The 18479-nt window shown below is 38.9% G+C and overlaps 2 protein-coding genes across 2 annotated transcripts in view; one reads left to right on the forward strand and one right to left on the reverse strand.

Annotated features, from left to right (window-relative positions):
• Nucleotides 1–495: 495 nt before the first annotated feature.
• On the forward strand, nucleotides 496–11246 carry LOC106134126 (beclin 1-associated autophagy-related key regulator). Its single transcript, XM_060946856.1, has 8 exons — nucleotides 496–764; nucleotides 1159–1447; nucleotides 1796–1929; nucleotides 2757–2884; nucleotides 3317–3467; nucleotides 4315–4491; nucleotides 5012–5135; nucleotides 9793–11246. Exons 1-8 carry the CDS (start codon nucleotides 586–588, stop codon nucleotides 9889–9891), a joined length of 1281 nt encoding a protein of 426 aa, XP_060802839.1. The 5' UTR covers nucleotides 496–585; the 3' UTR covers nucleotides 9892–11246.
• A 1807-nt stretch (nucleotides 11247–13053) lies between these two features.
• LOC106141975 (uncharacterized) overlaps nucleotides 13054–18479 on the reverse strand; it is a 33684-nt gene continuing 28258 nt past the window's right edge. Inside the window, exons 18-25 of the mRNA XM_060947563.1 lie at nucleotides 18019–18084; nucleotides 17556–17666; nucleotides 16923–17033; nucleotides 16505–16604; nucleotides 15758–15879; nucleotides 15268–15419; nucleotides 13855–13992; nucleotides 13054–13429 (exon numbers count right to left, since the gene is read on the reverse strand). Of these exons, the coding sequence (XP_060803546.1) occupies nucleotides 13054–13429; nucleotides 13855–13992; nucleotides 15268–15419; nucleotides 15758–15879; nucleotides 16505–16604; nucleotides 16923–17033; nucleotides 17556–17666; nucleotides 18019–18084 (1176 nt within the window). The remainder of the gene's footprint in view (nucleotides 13430–13854; nucleotides 13993–15267; nucleotides 15420–15757; nucleotides 15880–16504; nucleotides 16605–16922; nucleotides 17034–17555; nucleotides 17667–18018; nucleotides 18085–18479) is intronic.

Consider the following 18479-nt stretch of genomic DNA (forward strand, 5'->3'; position numbering starts at 1 on the left):
TTTCCGCATCGTTTTTGTACGTGGAACGTGAATAAACAGTTTTTCAGGTGTTTTAATAGTTGTACTTTTACACTGCGGCACCGCACAATATTTATAAAATTTTGAATTCATATTATTATCACACAACTACGAAATAACTATTCATTACATACAACTTCAACAATATTTTATAACGCGTGACGTCACAGCGGCCGTTTGACAGGTATCCGCGTTTTGGCGCGATATTTTAAATGGAATTTTAAATAAATTATTTTAAAGGAATTACTTGAAATAAAAAAATAATAATAAATAGTTTGGGTTATATTTGGTACTTATGCATGGTTTTAAACACTTTCCCAAAAATAGTCCACATCCCTATTTTGCGTCTATAACACTAACGAAACAACGAAACTTTCGTAAAACGAGCTTACGAACAAAATGCATGTTTATTTTTATCTGTGATTACAAAAAGAAATGTCAGCTGTCACTGTCATTAGTGACAGCTCACAGCTGGCGTTGACAGTGTTTTGCTGGGTTTTGTGTTCATTTTACTTCGCTTTAGTGCAATTGCAAACAATACGTAAAAAGTGAGTGTTAAAATAAACGATGTCGTTAAGTTATTTTTCAGAGGGAGAAGCACCCCGGGATTTTCGCGTATCATCCACAGAGAGCGACGGACACTACACAAAATGCCAGCTCTGTTACACGGTGAAAAAGAACTTCTTCTGTACAGAATGTGTAAAAGCTGGTGGCTTCTCACACTCATCAATGCCATACTCCGACAGGTTTGTTTATTTTACATTAATGAACATATAAAATAAGTTTTACGACCTACTCGCTTACTATTTTATTGTTCTGTCATTACTCATCTTAATTGCGCCCAATTAATTATTTATCATTTCATCATGTAATGTAAAATAAATTATGAACCAACATATGTGAAGAGTTCACTTAATACAACAGGCTCAGTATCAAGCAATGAAATAACTATATTAATAAGTTAAATAAAAATATGATTCTTAATAACTGATCCTTTTTTAATTGTAAGAAGGCTGTGTAGAAAATGAGTGAGAATTTTTTGTAAATCTGATAAAATTATTCTTGTTTTATATTTAAGATGATGAAATACAATGTCACAGTTCAATTTTAATCTGCAATCTAATTTTTTTTTCTTTACAGATTTCATGATAAACAGGTAAAATTGCATAGGCTCAAAGCAAACAGAAAACATATACTAGACAGATGCGAGAAGCTTCTAGCTAATAAAATAAAGAAAGACACATTACTGACAGAGGCTAAGTTAGCTAGAGACAAGATAGAGTTATTGAAACTAGCCATAGAGCAGAGGCGTTGTAACATAAGTGCAAAGAAGATGGAATTAACGGAGCTGAAACAGTACAATGAAGAGTTGAGATTGAAATTGCCCAGATATCAGAAACGAGTTGCCGGATTAGGAAAGCATTCACAGGTAAATGCTCTTTATAATTGTAAATTGTACATTATTTTAATGGCAAATAATAAAGCTTATAATCATGTTCAACTTTATGTTAACATGCACACATAATCATATCTATATCCCTTGCGGGGTAGACAGAGTCAGCAGCCTTGAAAAGACTGATAAACCACATTCAGCTATTTGATAAATGATAGGTTGCTAGCCTGCCTATAAGAAAAATACCAAATTTATAAATCAATCCCTTAATCGCCTTTTAGGACACCATTCAAAAGAGATGGAGTGATTCAAGTCTTTGAAAATGAAAGTCACAACTAACGGTTTTTAACAATTTTAATAGCTTTGTAATTATTTTGACCTCAGGAACAACAGTTGGAAGTACATAATCGCATGACACGTTATACAGAACAGGCGGAATCACTGGCCGCACTCCGGAGGTCTAGGATAAGACAGCTCATAAAGTACATATTTCCAATATATATGAGCTACAACATAAGGTAAGATCAATTACTTTTTCTTATATTAATACTATTAATATTAACAAATATTTAATATATTAAAAAAAAATTAATCTTTTCTGTTGGTCGGCCTTCCCTTGATTTTTCTACTGTATTCCTTGCATAGATGTTGTAACACCCACACTATATACCTACTTATTTTTATATAAGTAAGTAAATGCTTATTGTTCACTAAAGGAGTACATTACAAATATAAAACAGTACAGTACAAAGGCCGGCTTATCCCTAAGTGGGATCTCTTCCAGCCAACCTGAAAATTAAGAAAAAAAAATACAAACCCTCCTCAAAAATTACTAAAAACTTAAACCTAATTTTTAAAAATTAAATAATAATTTTAGTGCATTTGCTCTGAATCTGCCTAAGGGTAAGCAAGGTGAGGCACGCAATCTAAAATAAGGCCTTCTTGCCTTGAAAATCCCCAAGTTGTGTGTATCAGGGGAGAGAGATGTGCAGGGTGGGAATTCCAAATAACAGCGGTTCGCATGATTAAAGATTTGGCGAATCTCAAGGTGCGAAGGGTGGAGATATCGACCATGTACGTCTGAAATCCCTGACCAAGCCACGTCGTCCGATATTTGAATTAAATTATCAATACGTTCAGGTATTTGGCTTAATGATAGAATTGAGATTCAAATACTGACAGGTTGCTAGCCCATCGCCTAAAAAAAGAATCCCAAGTTTGTAAGCCGATCCCTTAGTCGCCTTTTACGATACCCATGTGAAAGAGATGGAGTATCCAATTTGTAAATGTATAAATTATCATTAAACATAAATAGTAAAATATTGTGTTCCCGCCTTGATTACAGTGATAGTATAGAGGATTTAGAGTTTGTGGGCGACGAGTGGGGCGCGGAGCCACCGAAGCGGTCGCAGCTCCACATTGTGGCGCCCTGGCTCGATACTGACGAAGATGCAGCGGCCATCGAGGCTTTATGTAAGTACTAGAGGCCACCTGTGACCTTCGTCCGCGTGGAATCTTGCTGGAATTCCGGGATAAAAAGTAGCCTATGTGTCGTTATGGATATTCAGCTACCGTGTGGAATTTCTAAAAGTTTTCATTTGATGATTATATCATTCCATTATTATTAATTCTACAGTTCAAAAAAATTTCAAATTTTAACATACATTCATACATACATAAAATCACGCCTCTTTCCCGGAGGGGTAGGCAGAGACTACTTCTTTCCACTTGCCACGATCTCTGCATACTTCCTTCGCTTCATCCACATTCATAACTCTCTTCATGCAAGCTCGGCGGTATCGGGTACTTTTGACCTGACCCTTTACCAGCACGTCCTTAATTTGATCAAGATACGTTCGTCTAGGTCTAATTTATTTTAAAAATAGAATATATGTTTGGTGCCAGTGTCGGACACCAAAGACAAGGACGCCGCGTACCCGTGTCCGCAGCGCCACCCCGTGCACCGCGCCAGCGCCGCGCTCGGTCTCGCCGCGCAGCTCGTCATGCTCGCCGCCTGGACCATAGACATGAGGCTGCCTCAGGCTATTGCGCTACAGTGAGTTAGCTATTGTAAACTGTTGCAAAAAGCAAAGGACCTAAAACAGATCCTTGTGGAACGCCACATGGGAAAGAAACTATGGTTAAAAAATTATAGGTGTTGGAATTGGAATGCTTTTTAATTTTAGACGTGTCCATGATTCTTAGTTATTCATAAAAATATATTGAAACGAATAAACAAAAAAGTCTTGCACTGCCGATCCCAGATGAGAGAGAAAGAGGGATTAAATTTTTATGAAAAAACGAAGGTCCCAAATGAGATCCCTGTGGAACCCCGCTTTACATAACAACCCAAATCGGCAATATAAAATTCATTCTCACATATTTTAAGATAGCGTATCAAAAACGAAGCGAAATAACTACTGGCATAATGGAATACAAAATTATTATCTACAACAAATTGTGTTTAACACAATCAAATGCATGTGTATATTCAAATTTGTGTATTCCGTGTATACTACATGGCTAATATGATGTTACAAATTACGATTTTCCGAACTTAACTCGTTTGAGGTCATACGGTGAGGAAAAGAAATAGCTTCATGTGACTCTAAAAATGTGGTCAAAATGGTACCCTGGCTCCTCTCCAGAGGTGAAGATGCACGTTTGAAATCACATGAAATCACATTCATACTCTATAGATAACGTTAGTCCTTGGTCTGAGATATTACGCCTTAAAACATGGTGGATGCCGATCACCAGACCGTTAAAAATAAATAACATCTCTCTTCTCGCCAAAAAAAAATTGTTCAAGAAGCTCGACTCAATATTTGTCACGGTTCTAAACTCAAGCCTATTCAGTTCCTACTAGTGTTAGCGCTTATAGCCCTGCTGTCGTGTTACAGCGAATATTTAAACTGGCGCGTATCGGAGGGCGGCGCGGGGTGGCGCGTGCGCCGGCTGAGCAGCGCGTGCGCCATGCTCTGTGCCGTGAGCTCTGTGCCGCCCGCGCGCGCCTGCCCGCTCGCCGCGCTGCACGAGCTCGCCGTGGCGGCCGCCACTGACGACCCCGCGCTGGGAAGGTGACTATATACACACACGCTACACACATGACGCCGAGTGTCTGCGCGGCGCGCGCGCATGCTCTGTGCCGCCCGCGCGCGCCTCTCTAGAGTAAAAACCAAGATAAAAGTCGATCAGCTTTAGATTGTGATGACTGCCAAAAAAATATGACTTCTCGGAGAAAGTACGTCAAATAAATTGTCCTTGCACAATACACATTTGAACTGGTATTATTCTAATCAGTGGTCTTAAGTTCTGTCTGGTTACTATCACTCGCTGTTTTATCTATACTTAATTATTTAAATTTTTTTATTCTGTTGAACTAGGTGTCTAATTACAACCTTTAAAATCACGATAACTGACTGATAGAGAATGCCAAACGCTATTAAGTCCGTCTTTTGTACATTTTTGTTTTTTGTGCAATAAAGTTTAAATAAATAACTATAATTTTTCACTCACATAGAAGAATTACACCAGTTAATAATAATCAAAAAATGAGGTGAACCGTGCAGTAACAGACCGATGATCTATACGCCGCAGGGTGGAGGCGTGGCCCAGCGCGGCGGTGCGCGCGGCGGGCGCGGCGTGGGGCGCGCGGCTGGGCGCGCCGCCCGCCGACGACGACACCGAGCCCGAGCACCTCAGCTGGCCCGAGGCCATGCAGGTGGGTCTTACACTAACAGCTCTTCCCCATAGCTCGCCCGCGTCGGTTTGGCGCCTTATATAAAAAGCATAGAATTTAACGCCATCTACGAGTAAAAAAGCGACGGAATCAACGCAACCTACAAAAGACAGTTACAGTTTTTTCGCAGATCAAGCAAGCAATGAATTGAAAAATTGGAGAGTGATAACGGATTTAGTGACTTGATGTTGTCTCAAAAAGTACAAGAATAAATAAATATATACGGGACAAATTACACTGATTGAGTTGCCTCGAAATAAGTTCGAGACTTTTGGTACGAGATTTATTTTATAATGAATACTTATAAAGATAAACATCCAAGACCCAGGCCAATCAGAAAAAGTTTTTTTCTCATCATGCCCTGGCCAGGATTCGAACCCGGGACCTCCGGTGTCACAGACACGCGTACTACCGCTGCGCCAGAGGCCGCCATGAATGGACAATATATAGCATCCCAAGCTAATACTCGGCCATTATTGAGACGAGGTCTGACTTTATACTCGTAAAACGATACACTGACAAAAATAAACTCATGAAGAAGTTTGGTTGCCACAACGACTTAAAAAAGTTTTGAAGATCGATTCAAATTTAAAACTAAAATAAATCTTTTTAAATATTTAAAAGAAAAGAATATGACGTAGTGTGGTTTGAAAAAAAGTGAAGCATTGTAATGGCGGCATTGTACGCATGTATGAGTGACAGAAAAACTTGTCATTTCGTGAGATTATCTATGACGCATCTGTGACGTAATGTCACATTATTAGTGAGAGTGTGTGTATGTGAAGCGTGTACATATATACTTATACAGTAGACCAGCATAATATTGGCGCTTTATTTTGCCGTAAAGTAAAACTCCGTCCGCTTTTCTTCTACGTCTGTGAGAAAGCCTATACTACTTTTTCAACATGTTGTCCAAATTGATCTTATCATCTTTAATTCAAATTTGGCTGCATTTTCGCCTGTGACGTTTCATAGCCCACGGTCCGTGTAATTTATGTATTAATAACCTTTGAATTCGTAGTAAGTACTTACATAATTCACTGTCATGTTACGACCGCTGCCTTTATACCTTTTGTCGACATTTCCTTATATCATTTAATAATTCGCCCGTAATAATATGCCTTAAGTGGCGTCCACGGATAGCTGAAGTGTATTCTGAAGAAGGTGTAGCGCTAGCGATGATTCGGCTCGACCGCCATAAAGGGAAGATCGTCCACCAGGCTTGGTGTTATGCCTGGGGAACCGCGCGACAGACGATGTTGAGTCGGAGGTTGTATTTATGCTCCAATCCGTGAAATCTTTGATTGCGCGATTTAGCCTACGCGCTGTGATAGGCTTGGCGGCATAATGACGTTTGAGATGCCGCCATAGACCCTATACTGTGATTGGTTGAGCGCGTACCAAATGTGACATCAACTGTGCAATATTTTAAACTTAAAACTTTTTGCTTCAAACTATCTAAAAAAAATAAATTTATGGTTGCAAATCCTAGATTATCAGCAATACGCTTTTACAAATTATTACTGTTTAACAGTAATATCTTTGATCAAAAAAATTTAATGTAAACAAAATCTGCCCTCTCGCATAACAAAACATTCCCACTTCACTCCACATTATGTAAAGGCGTCACAACATTAAATGTAAGTCTAATATGATATTACTGAGCACCTTTTTATTTCAACCCTTAAGTTTTTAACCCTGCCACACTTTTTCTATGCTTCTGTCTTCCTTTTTTTTCTCTCTCTGTCTGTAATTTTTACGCATTTTTACTTAATTTCTTGCAAAAGCATTTAAATTTTGAAACCAAACATGTAGTCTTCAGGACATTAAGTGCACCAGTACGTAAGTGCTTGATCAGCACTATTTTATCTTAATTGCCTTCTATGCTTTTTACTAATACTATTAAAATTTATAAATACTACAGGTATTAAACGCGCACGGAATGTACCTTTATTTTATCTCGGACGTTTTCCATGGTCTCTTAGTTAGTTAGTTAGTGACCACCGATCATTGTAACATGAATCGAAAAGACCGAGATAAAATAAAGGTACGTTACGTGCGCGTTTATTGCCTGTAATATTTAATAATAGATAATAAAACGCCGAAGTTTAAAATCGATTTTGCCTTTTTCTGTAATAAAAGCTTTTTTAATGCTAAGAAAATTAATAAATAATAATGCTTTTTTGTCATGGTCACCTAATCTTATTACGTATCCGTCTTCACTGCTATTTTATAACTCTTTAAAACTTTAATTTCTATCTTCATTTCATTTATTTCTATCCTATAACATGAAAATCTTTTAACAAACTAACATCGTACTACAAATACATTTCCAGGTTCCCGAAGTTATCCAATATGTCGGCATGCCTCGAGCCGAAGACGCGGCAAGTTGTTATTTGACGTAGGCAAAACATGAAGGTTTGATAAAATACACTTCAAAAGCATGAAAATAGAATTGTAATAACACAAATATATTTATGAAATGCCGGTAGACTGACATAAAAACCTTGTGATAAAGTTTTAATCAAAATAATAATATATAATAATAAAAAGGCGTCGGGACGTGACGACCCCATCGCCCCCTGGATCACCTTCCCAGTGCAGTCAGTCTCCGCAGGGCAGCTTGTGGCGAGCTGTTGGGGAGTAGCGACCCCACGGACCTGAGTGCTCCCAGGGGAGGCCCCTGTTCCTCGCCTCCGATCGTCCTTCGCCAAGGTCGGAGTGGAAACCGATGAGGGATAGGACCCCTACCTCTGGCTTGCCTTAACCGGCCGGTCACCACCTACCACATAATAGTCACGTATTCATGATTATGGCAGGTGTCCGAACTTCTCCAGCAATAGCCCAGTTCAAATCCATCCAAACGTCAACTCCATAACCCATCATCCTTTTCCTTATTTTTTAATAGGTCCACCTCCTGCCGAGACCTGTTCATGGACATATCGTGTATTGATAACGGGCCGGGAACGGGTTTTGGCGGGAGAACAGCATAACATCATCTTCTCCAAAGGGCCTCTATGTGTTGGATTTATATCCCCACGCAAGCCTCTCAAAAATCCGGGGTGTATAGACCCGTGAAATCCAAGAGGCGAAATATAATAATAAAATAATAGTCCATATGTTTTTAATCAAATAAATATACGGCGAAATTACCGATTGAGCTAGTCCCAAACTTTGCAGCTTGTGGTCTTTATTCTAGAGTTGACTGCTATCTACAAACCTTCCCATAAAAAATTTGCATTTAAGCATGATAGTTTCAAGTGAAGCGCTTCTGACGATGATTGTCTAAACAGAAACAGCATTAGATAAGATGATGGACTTGGTAACTGTGAATCGTCGAAGATTTCTTGTGGTTTTCACTTATAACCTGGGCGATTTCTAAAATCTATATATTATGTTCTATATATAATAAACTGAAGCATGATTAAGGTGGTGGTCAATGGTATATGTATCTATTTTACATACATAAATACATAAAATCACGCCTCTTTCCCGGAGGGGTAGGCAGAGACTACCTCTTTCCACTTGCCACGATCTCTGCATACTTCCTTCGCTTCATCCACATTCATAACTCTCTTCATGCAAGCTCGGCGGTTTCGGGTACTTTCCACCTGACCCTTTACCAGGACATCCTTAACTTGATCAAGACTTCCCACTCCGACCTTTCCCTCCACACTCTCCTTGTATCTATTTTTGTGGTGATTATATATATATGTTGTTATTGCTTGCTATACCATGTTTCCGAGATTCCGATCCGTGGACGTCGTAAGTCTTAAACAACAAAAAACCTAGGTTTGGTTTTGGTGTAACGTTTGGGTTGAGGTCAGACCTCGTTAAATGACCTTTGGTTTGGTAGCGGACACCGGGCTCTGAAACATCACATGCTAAGTCCGGACCATCCAGGAACATGCTGAGATGATGAAGATGATTTTAAATCGTATTTTTATGTGAAGCATGGAAGAATGAATCAACCGTATAATAATGCTCACCTGAGCAAGCTTAACACGGGAAAATGACCTTGGAAATTTTAACGAAAATAAAGTTCTATCTCTTTTTAATTGGTCTAATTTAAAAGAGAGAGATTAAGTTCATCCAAGGTCCTTTTTTTTCATTCTAATAGTTTTTCCAAATTGATAAAATTTTGCCGTGTAGTTCCCGGCACCAATAAAAAAAGAATAGGACCACTCCATCTCGTTCCCATGGATGTCGTAAAAGGCGACTAAGGGATAGGCTTACAAACTTGGGATTCTTTTTTAGGCGATGGGCTAGCAACCTGTCACTATTTGAATCTCAATTCCATCATAAAGCCAAACAGCTGAACGTGGCCAATCAGTCTTTTCAAGACTGTTGGCCCTGTCTACCCCGCAAGAGATATAAACGTGAACATATGTATGTATGTCGAATAATCCTCACCTGAGCAAGCTGACTTTGCAGCTTGCTCAGGTGATTCCAGATTATTCGAATTTTAACGAAAATAAAGTTCTGTCTCTTTTTAATTGGTCTAATTTAAAAGAGATAGATTAAGTCCATCCAAGGTCTTTTTTTTCATTGAAATAGTTTTTCCAATTTTTTTAAATTTCTACGAATAAAAATGTTATATTTCAATTTTGAATTTAGAATGTTTTGTTTATCCAATCAGCTGGAGGAGGTGAGCGGCACGCCGCCGCCGCCCGCGCCGTCGCTCGTGACGTCGGCCGCCGCCTCGCTGGCCTCCATGTGGCGCGGGTGGACCAAATGACTGCCCGGGGTATAAGTTGAAACAAAATGGCGACCTCGCACGTGCTACAGCCAACCACGAAAGTACATACAATGTGGAAGCCAAAGTCGAAACTAAATAGTTAGATGGAAATTGACCTTGAATGACCTTTCTGAGTTTCATACCTTTTTTAATTGATAAATCGTTCAATTTTCTTCTGTCTTTTTCTAAACACGCACATTAGAATGAGAGGGGAGAAAAATGTAATTTTTGACCGTGCCTTCATAAATTTTAATATAACGTGGCTTCCAGATAGTATGTGCCCTCCGTTTTATTTACATCTTTAAACGTGCGATTAAGTCAACTTATGTACCTGTCTTTATGTAACTTGTTTACTGTGCCACGACCCACTAGAATAAGAAAGATTATGGAATGTAAAAATTAGTTAATTGTCATAGAATTCTATATTTTGTCTCATACACACGTGAAAACATTTACCGTAACGTGAAACGGTTTGTGAAAATGATTATGTTTAGGTACATATTTTTTATTAAAAATGTTTAGTTGTGATTTAGTAGCCAATTTGCAAGGGAATAAAAAACAAATGTGGATAAGCGATACCTGATTATAATTGCCGTGTGGTTCCCGGCACCAATAAAAAAAGAATAGGACCACTCCATCTCATTTCCCATGGATGTCGTAAGAGGCGACTAAGGGATAGGCTTATAAGCTTGGGATTCATATTTTAGGCGATGGGCTAGCAACCTGTCACTATTTGAATCTCAATTCTATTCATAAAGCCAAACAGCTGAACGTAGTCTACCAGTCTCTTCAAGGCTGTTGGCTCTGTCTACCCCGCAAGGGATATAGACGTGACTTTATGAATGAATAAATAAATTATTATAATTCAGTCTAGAAAAATTGTTAAACCTCGCCATGTTACGTAAAAATATATATGCGATATAGAAAGTTACTGAAACAATGTGGGGGTAAAACGTCATTGCAAATCTATTATTTTTCTGGTCAGCGATATATTGTACGGACAGTCACCTACAAAATTGCATTGCATTGCACATTTTTCAAAAGTAGTTTCATAAGGACTTTTGTAGATGACTGTACGTACGCCAACCCCAAAGCTAACTGAAGTCATGAAAAATAAAAATACTGACTATCTAAATAGAATTGTAATGCTGATTTAATACAAAACAAAATTACTCCAAAAACGTAACCTAAAAACATAAAATCAAGATAACATCATGAAAGTTTTATTTTATTTTTCTAGTCTTGAGGCTTATCTTAATAAATATGTCCTAACTAATAATTGTAAAGCGGCTATTGCTTCTGAAAAGATTGTGTGTATGCATAATTTTATAATTTGATTGATTTAAAATAAATTTTAATTTTATAAGCAGTTGTTTAATTAAAACCACCAAGTCAGTTAACAAAACAGTTTATTTAAATAACTATAAATTAGATTAATTAAATAAAGACTAGCCAATTAAAATACTGTTAATAAATGCATAGAAATTCGCACGTAAAATGTTTAAGAAAATTTACTAGTTACTTTTTTTTAATTTTAAAACAAAATGCCATCTTCGTGGCGTATTTGGATCAGACCAGGTGATCTATGAGAGACAGCATTTTGCTCCTAAAAGGCCTTAGGTTCCAATACAACCAAAAATATGATGGCTTATTGTGTTGTTTTATTACAAAAATAATATTTAGTGTTTACAATTGCTCGAGTACGTTTTAATTTCCATTATATACTTTATGTTAAAATGAAAAATAACTAAAATTAACAAATTTAATGAAAATATTATACTTAACCAGCTGAAATAAATTGTTTACATCTTTTCATACCCAATATCTAAGTCTACTCAGAGCAATTCACGTATAGTCCAGACGACGTCACTAAGTGCGATTCTCAATAGAGAACGTGACGTCACCGCAAGCGGTCGTGAACTGAGAATGTTACCTACGTCACCTCCTACGGTCTTCAACTGACTTGTTGACGACAAGTGCATGCAGTCTTCAATAACGCGACTACAACACGTGCGGTCGTAATCTTACACCCAGACGTCAGCGAAGAAGTTTCAGACCAAGACATTGACGTCAAATCGTGCAGTCTTCAGAAGAATGTGATGTCACAACTATCGGTCTAATCGCAAAGTAACGTCACTGCAAGCCTTCGTGAAGTCAGATCGTGACGTCACCGCGAGCATTCTCGAACTGAGAACTGAGATCGTGACGTCACTGAAGCGGTTTTGAACCGGAATAGTGTCACCGCGTGTGTGACGCGGACCGGAGCCGCCCCCAGCGCCGCTGCCTCCTCGTCAGGGCGTCGTGTAGTTGGGAGATGCGGGCTTCCAGCTCGCTGGTGGGGGAGACCGGGCGGCGGAACTGTTGGCAAAAATGATGACGATATAGACATACAATCACGCCTCTTTCCCAGAGGGGTAATGAATACGCTTCAGAATCCACTTTATGTCAATAAATATCACCTCATTTTTTTAACCCCCTTTCTAAACGTGGGTCAGCATCACAGATTTTTCAAGTACTTTGACAAGCAATATATAGGTAGGTACTAATTGTACTGTTATAATTCAGTCATAGGTCGTAATCCAGCTAGGTACTTATTTCACCTGGGTTGATTATAAATTGACCCAGGTCATAGAGGACCCCGGATTCCTTCCACTTAAAAAAATACTAATGAGGAAATCTCAATCTATTCCGCTGAAAAAGTTTAATAATACTTACCGGGTCAGAAATTACAGATATATATCTAACGTCGTCGGCGTGTCTGCTCGTGGCGGGGTGGTCAGAGTCCGGTCTGTCCGCGTGGGTGTCCGCAGACACGTCCGCTCGTGTCGGCAGCTGAACGGTCGCATTTCTATGGCATGGACTCGAGGATAGCTGGAAAAAGGTTGTTACACACATACATATTTATATCACGTCTTTATCTATATCAAATTGAGGACGTCCTGGTAAAGGGTCAGGTCAAAAGTACCCGAAACCGCCGAGCTTGCATGAAGAGAGTTATGAATGTGGATGAAGCGAAGGAAGTATGCAGAGATCGTGGCAAGTGGAAAGAGGTAGTCTCTGCCTACCCCCCGGGAAAGAGGCGTGATTTTATGTATGTACGTATCACGTCTTTATCTTTCACGATCTCGGTAAGACTCATGGGCCACGTTCAGCTAAATTACATTAAGATATTGTTATTATATTAGACAACGTTTGGTGTATTGAAGGTATCGCCCAAATATCTCCTGAGTCGTGATAAACATTGTCGTTCCTTACCCCGTCATGAGCAGACTTCCTCCTGCCCATCCTCAGCGGCGGCGCAGGAGCCGACGAACCGCTCGCCGTCTCTGTCGCACTCTCCCTTCTCGCTCCCTCACACAGCCGCGAACAACTCGCCAGGCGTATAGCGGGCAGACCTAAAGAGGTCTGACTTGGTCGCGGACGGGGAATGTGGTTGGAACAACAAGCAGATACTGTTCTGTCGATAGGCTTGTTGTTGAGACGTTGTCGGAGGGATGCTATTGTCTCCTCTTGATCTTTGATCTTTTGTTCTTGTTCCCTGAAAAATGTAGTTTGAAAACTTTAGCCCGATTATATTAAAATACGCTCTCAAAATTACGAAACAAGAAAATAGTCTCCGCTGAAATTTTTATCTACAAACTATTAAAAATTTACATACATACATACATATAATCACCCCTATATCCCTAGCGGGGTAGACAGAGCCAATAGTCTAAAATAGATTGATAGGCCTCGTTCAGCAGGCTTAATGATAGAATTGAGATTCAATTAATGGCAGGTTGCTAGCCTGTCGCCTAAAAGAAGAATCCTAAGTTTATAAGCCCTTAGTCGTTAGTAAAGTAAACAACTTACACGTATAACATTTTGACATATTTTTATACGTCACATTGTTCGAGATATGATTAAAGGATAATCATACTGTACACACGTACACATATTTCATGACAAAATATTAATATAAACCTGCGTATGTTTCTGGTGGAGGACGCCCACCGCCGCACAGAGTCGAGCACGAGCCGCGCGTCCTCACAGAGCGCGGCACCGCGCGCCCTCGCATGCTCCAGCTGGCACTGCAACTCTTCTGCGCACTGCGCTTTTGCTCTGTGTATCAAGAAATAAGTATTTGAATATGTAAAAGAAACAGTTGACTAACATTTCTACCTACCCGCATTTGAAAACAATTAAAAAATCTAATATATTTAAACGAGCAATTCTTGTATATATATAATCAGGATCTCTGCTAGACCGAGCAAAGCTCGGTCAACCGGGTACTAAACATTAAACATTATTTTATAGCCTAGTCGTAATTTTAAAGAATTATAACCAGAACAAATTAAGTTTCCTTCAGTTTCTTCACGGTTTCACTGAGCCAGGTCCTGTCCGATCTCCACAACATATTACTATATATTATATTCATATTATTATAGGCTGTTTTAACAGTGTTAACCAGCGATGGCATACCTACGCACGTAAGTGTCATGTTAATGTTGATGCATGTATTTATTTATTCACTTTACTGAAACTTGTAAAAGGAAGGTAATGTTCTATGAAGTAAAACTGCACTTATTCTTAACAATCACTGCACTTATATTATATTTGGACTCATTGACATTTAATGTGTTATATACATTACAAAATATGGACTTAAACATTAGTACTGAGCTGTATTTAAAAAACGTAGTTCCCGCGTCATTCTCTTTCTTTTTGTTTAATATATTTTTTATAGGTGGCCAGTTGTAACCTATTTCAATCTATTGCTTATTCAAAAAGGTTGCGTTATTGTATTTTCAAACATGTCACCTGTATTTTTAAAAAAGCGTAATAAGCCAAAGGTCACAAGTGTACTGCCGAAAATCTGCGATTCGTCAGAAATGGCGCTGTAACTAGGGTTGCCAGGTCGCTAAACCTAATAGCCGGACAGACTAGCCAGTTTGGCCGGACACCCTATATTATCGGTAGTGGACTCTCGCCGCCTGCGCTCGGCGGCGCGGCGGCGGCTCTCGCTGTGTTCGCGAAATGTAAAAAGCCTAACAAAAGTCGGACAGGACGGACATCGTTTATTTTGGCCGAACATGCGATCAAAAAGCCTAACTAAGTCCGGCTTTATCCGGACGCCTGGCACGCTAGCTGTAACTATAGCCTAATTGCAAGAAGTAAGAGGAACTCAGTACGTATCTTGATCAAATTAAGGACGTCCTGGTAAAGGGTCAGGTCAAAAGTACCCGAAACCGCCGAGCTTGCATGAAGAGAGTTATGAATGAGGATGAAGCGAAGGAAATATGCAGAGATCGTGGCAAGTGGAAAGAGGTAGTCTCTGCCTACCCCTCCGGGAAAGAGGCGTGATTTTATGTATGTATGTATGTAAGAGGAACTCACTGGTATGAGCGGTCGACGTCGCGGCAAAGGTCGCGCGCGCGCCGCAGCTGGTCGCGCAGTGCGCGCGCGCCGCGCTCGCCGGCCACCAGCTGCGCGCTCCACTGGGACACTTGCGCGCGCAGGGAGGACACTTCTGAGCGGATTGTGGCGTTCTGGACAACGACGATAGACCTCTTCTTTATCGTATTACTGACTAATGTACGGTTAATATAACGTGTCTTATAATACGGCGTGCACTGAGCAGATGCCGGATGCCAGATGTTGACATAATTTTTATAAGCTCAGCCCCAATTTTTTTTTTCTTGTGTAAATAAAAAAATATCTACTTAAATATAACATTTTTCAGTTGTTTAATTATAAAATTTGACATTTAACCTCCACTTTATTTTTCCGTGAGTATCACAATGCATAGATCACAAGGGGCGGCAAAAATTGGAACAAGCTACTGGCGGCAAATGTGTTGATCTGGCCCTGGTCAAGTTATCATTACCTCCTCGGCGAGGTCTTGAGCGCGCTGCTGCAGCTGCTCCTTTAGCTGCCGCACCATGCTCTGCTCCTCTTCGTAGAGACGTTGCACTGTCGCCAACTCAGCGCTCTTGTCGGTCACCAAAACTGCAATTTTAGGTATAAAAATAAGAAAAAAATGCTTATATATTTACTTACGGGGTAGACAGAGCCAACAGACGATTCGACGATTGTAAAACCACGTTCAGCTGACGGTTTAATGGAGGAATTGAGATTCAAATAATGAGAAATTGCTAGCACGTCGCCTATCAGAATAATACTATGTATTCCCTTTATCGACGAAAAGAGAAGCAGGTGGCTCACACTTAGTCAGATTTTTTTATTTGTTGTCTGTTTATTTAAGAGCGACTGAAATAATGCACCAACGTAAAGCAAACTACTAAATAAACCCATTTCGTATTGCCCGATACTCGTATTTGGTACTTACTAAAGAATCTGTCTTCCCGATACATATAACTCGGGGATTTTCAAGGCCAAATTGAATAGGCATTATTTGAGCTTGCATGCACCATCTTACTTCCACCTGCTAGATTGAGGACAAACGCACTCATATCCATTTAAGGAAAAAAAGCTACAATGACGCATAGGCACTGGTCATAGAAAAAAATTTACCCCAATCACTAGGCATCAGTTTAAAAAGAAACCTTGGAAAATAAGGTGGGATAAGCAGTCTAAGCCAAAAAGTCCTCCTGCAACTTTAATATTTTCTTACCTTCCACCTGCTGCAGCTGCCTGTTCAGTTCCTCACACTCTTCGGCCTGTTTTTTGGAACTCTTTTGCAGCAGCTCCAGTTGTTCGCGGATTGTAAACAGCTGGAAATGGTAAATTATTAAAATACATCGGCTTACCAGTGGTGATGGAATATGTATTATTACCGTCAGAACCTTTAACAATACCAGGTGGATTTTTAAATACCTACTAGCCCAAGCAAAAAAAAATCTGAATAGAAATTTTATAAGTATTCGTAAAAATTGTGTGATCAGCTGATGAGTAGTTACGTAAAATCGAAACTGGAAAATTTGTGAAACTTTATCGATGTTTTTGTAACTAATTAATAAAAAAATGGCTTGTGTTTATAAATCTATCTACTATATGTTTATAATATGACTCGTCGTATTTTAGTAACTTGCCTCTTTTTCCTTGGCCTCCATTTCCTCAATTTGTTTTTGTTCAGAATTCTTCATCTCCGCCAGCTCAGACTCCTTCTCTGAAAGTGCTTGTTCTAACTGAGCTATTTGTATCTGAAAATGTTCATAATATATATATGTTACAGCTTATTCCAGATCAAGCAAAAGTAGCTAACAAGAAATAAAAAAAAAATCTTATTTTCATTAAGACACAGTTTTCTCGATGGAGTAGGTACAAATGATTCGAAAACTTTTTTGTAGAATTCTTAGCTTAGCTTGAAATAGACAGCAAAATAGCCTCTGTTTTCGTCAATAAAGATAAACGAGACAGTAATTCTGTTGCTAATCGCCTTATTATTTTTAATTTCCTTCCACCCTAAGGTTGACTGGAAGAGATTGCTGTAGCGATAAGTCCGCTTTTGTACCTCATTGACTACTTGTGTTTTTTTACTGTTTTTCTTTTTCTTATGGTGCAATAAAGAGTTTATCTATCTATCTATCTAATGCGTATAGCAATGTATTTAGGTTTGGTAACTACTTTACCATTAGTTGAGCAGAATACTTTCTCAACAATAAAATGAAAGACCTATAGTAACCCATAAGCTTTCTATTTAATACTTTTGTTGGCAACTTTACCTCATGACCCTTCTCATCTGAATCTTCTTGTTGCCGTTGTTCCACGTTCATCTTCTCAGCTAGTTCAGCCTCTCTCTTTGACAGTGCATCTTGCAGCCTCGCTATTTGTAACTAAAATAAATAATATCTTAGGTCTTCTGAATAAACCCACAAGTACTCACATCAGATCTATCGACACTGAAAGGATTTTAACCCAATAAATAATACTCCCGTTAACGAAAAACGTTTCCTTGTGACTGAAACGAATATTGAACTACATACAACAATTATAATTGTATAGATTTTTTTAACAGATTTATTTTTATTAGCTAATTATTTTATGCAGTATACAGGGATTGCGGTAAGATTCTTCTCTCTATTTATGTCTCTGCCTACCGGGAAAGAGGTGAGATTTAACGTATGTATTCCATGATTATTAGAAATTTTCAAGATGCCTAAGCAGATAATGATTTCTGAAGCCCACCTGCATATTGTCGTTGGTTTCCTTCAGTCTTATATTCTCTACCAGCAGACCACAGGTACATTCGGACTGAAAAAATAATAAAAAACTGTAGTTATTCTTGTCATTACAATAATATTATGACTTATTAGGTAAACAGTTTAAAAGTACAAAAAGCTTGCAGAAAGCTCATATTAAGTAGCTAGCGACCCGCCCCGGCTTCGCACGGGTGCAAAATTATAAATGTTATTATACATAAAAACCTTCCTCTTGAATCACTCTACCTGTTACAAAAAACCGCGTCAAAATCCGTTGCGTAATTTTAAAGATTTAAGCATACAGACAAACAGACTAAAATAGCGACTTTGTTTTATACTATGTAGTGAAGAACACAAATTTTCACCACCACGGTGTGAAAATGAGAGGTATTAGTAGTTAAGGAGCAAATTGGCAGAGAAAATTCTGTTATAGGTACCATTTTATGA

This window comes from Amyelois transitella, chromosome 2 (genome assembly GCF_032362555.1).
Source record: "Amyelois transitella isolate CPQ chromosome 2, ilAmyTran1.1, whole genome shotgun sequence".
Taxonomy (NCBI): Eukaryota; Metazoa; Arthropoda; class Insecta; order Lepidoptera; family Pyralidae; genus Amyelois; species Amyelois transitella.

Excerpts from the sequence above, each read along its gene's own strand:
- LOC106134126 (XM_060946856.1), top strand. The coding sequence starts at position 586 with ATGTCGTTAAGTTATTTTTCAGAGGGAGAAGCACCCCGGGATTTTCGC. Across the intron at positions 765-1,158 it reads TCAATGCCATACTCCGACAG|ATTTCATGATAAACAGGTAA; the intron begins GTTTGTTTATTT and ends TTTTCTTTACAG. Across the intron at positions 2,885-3,316 it reads AGCGGCCATCGAGGCTTTAT|TGTCGGACACCAAAGACAAG; the intron begins GTAAGTACTAGA and ends GTTTGGTGCCAG.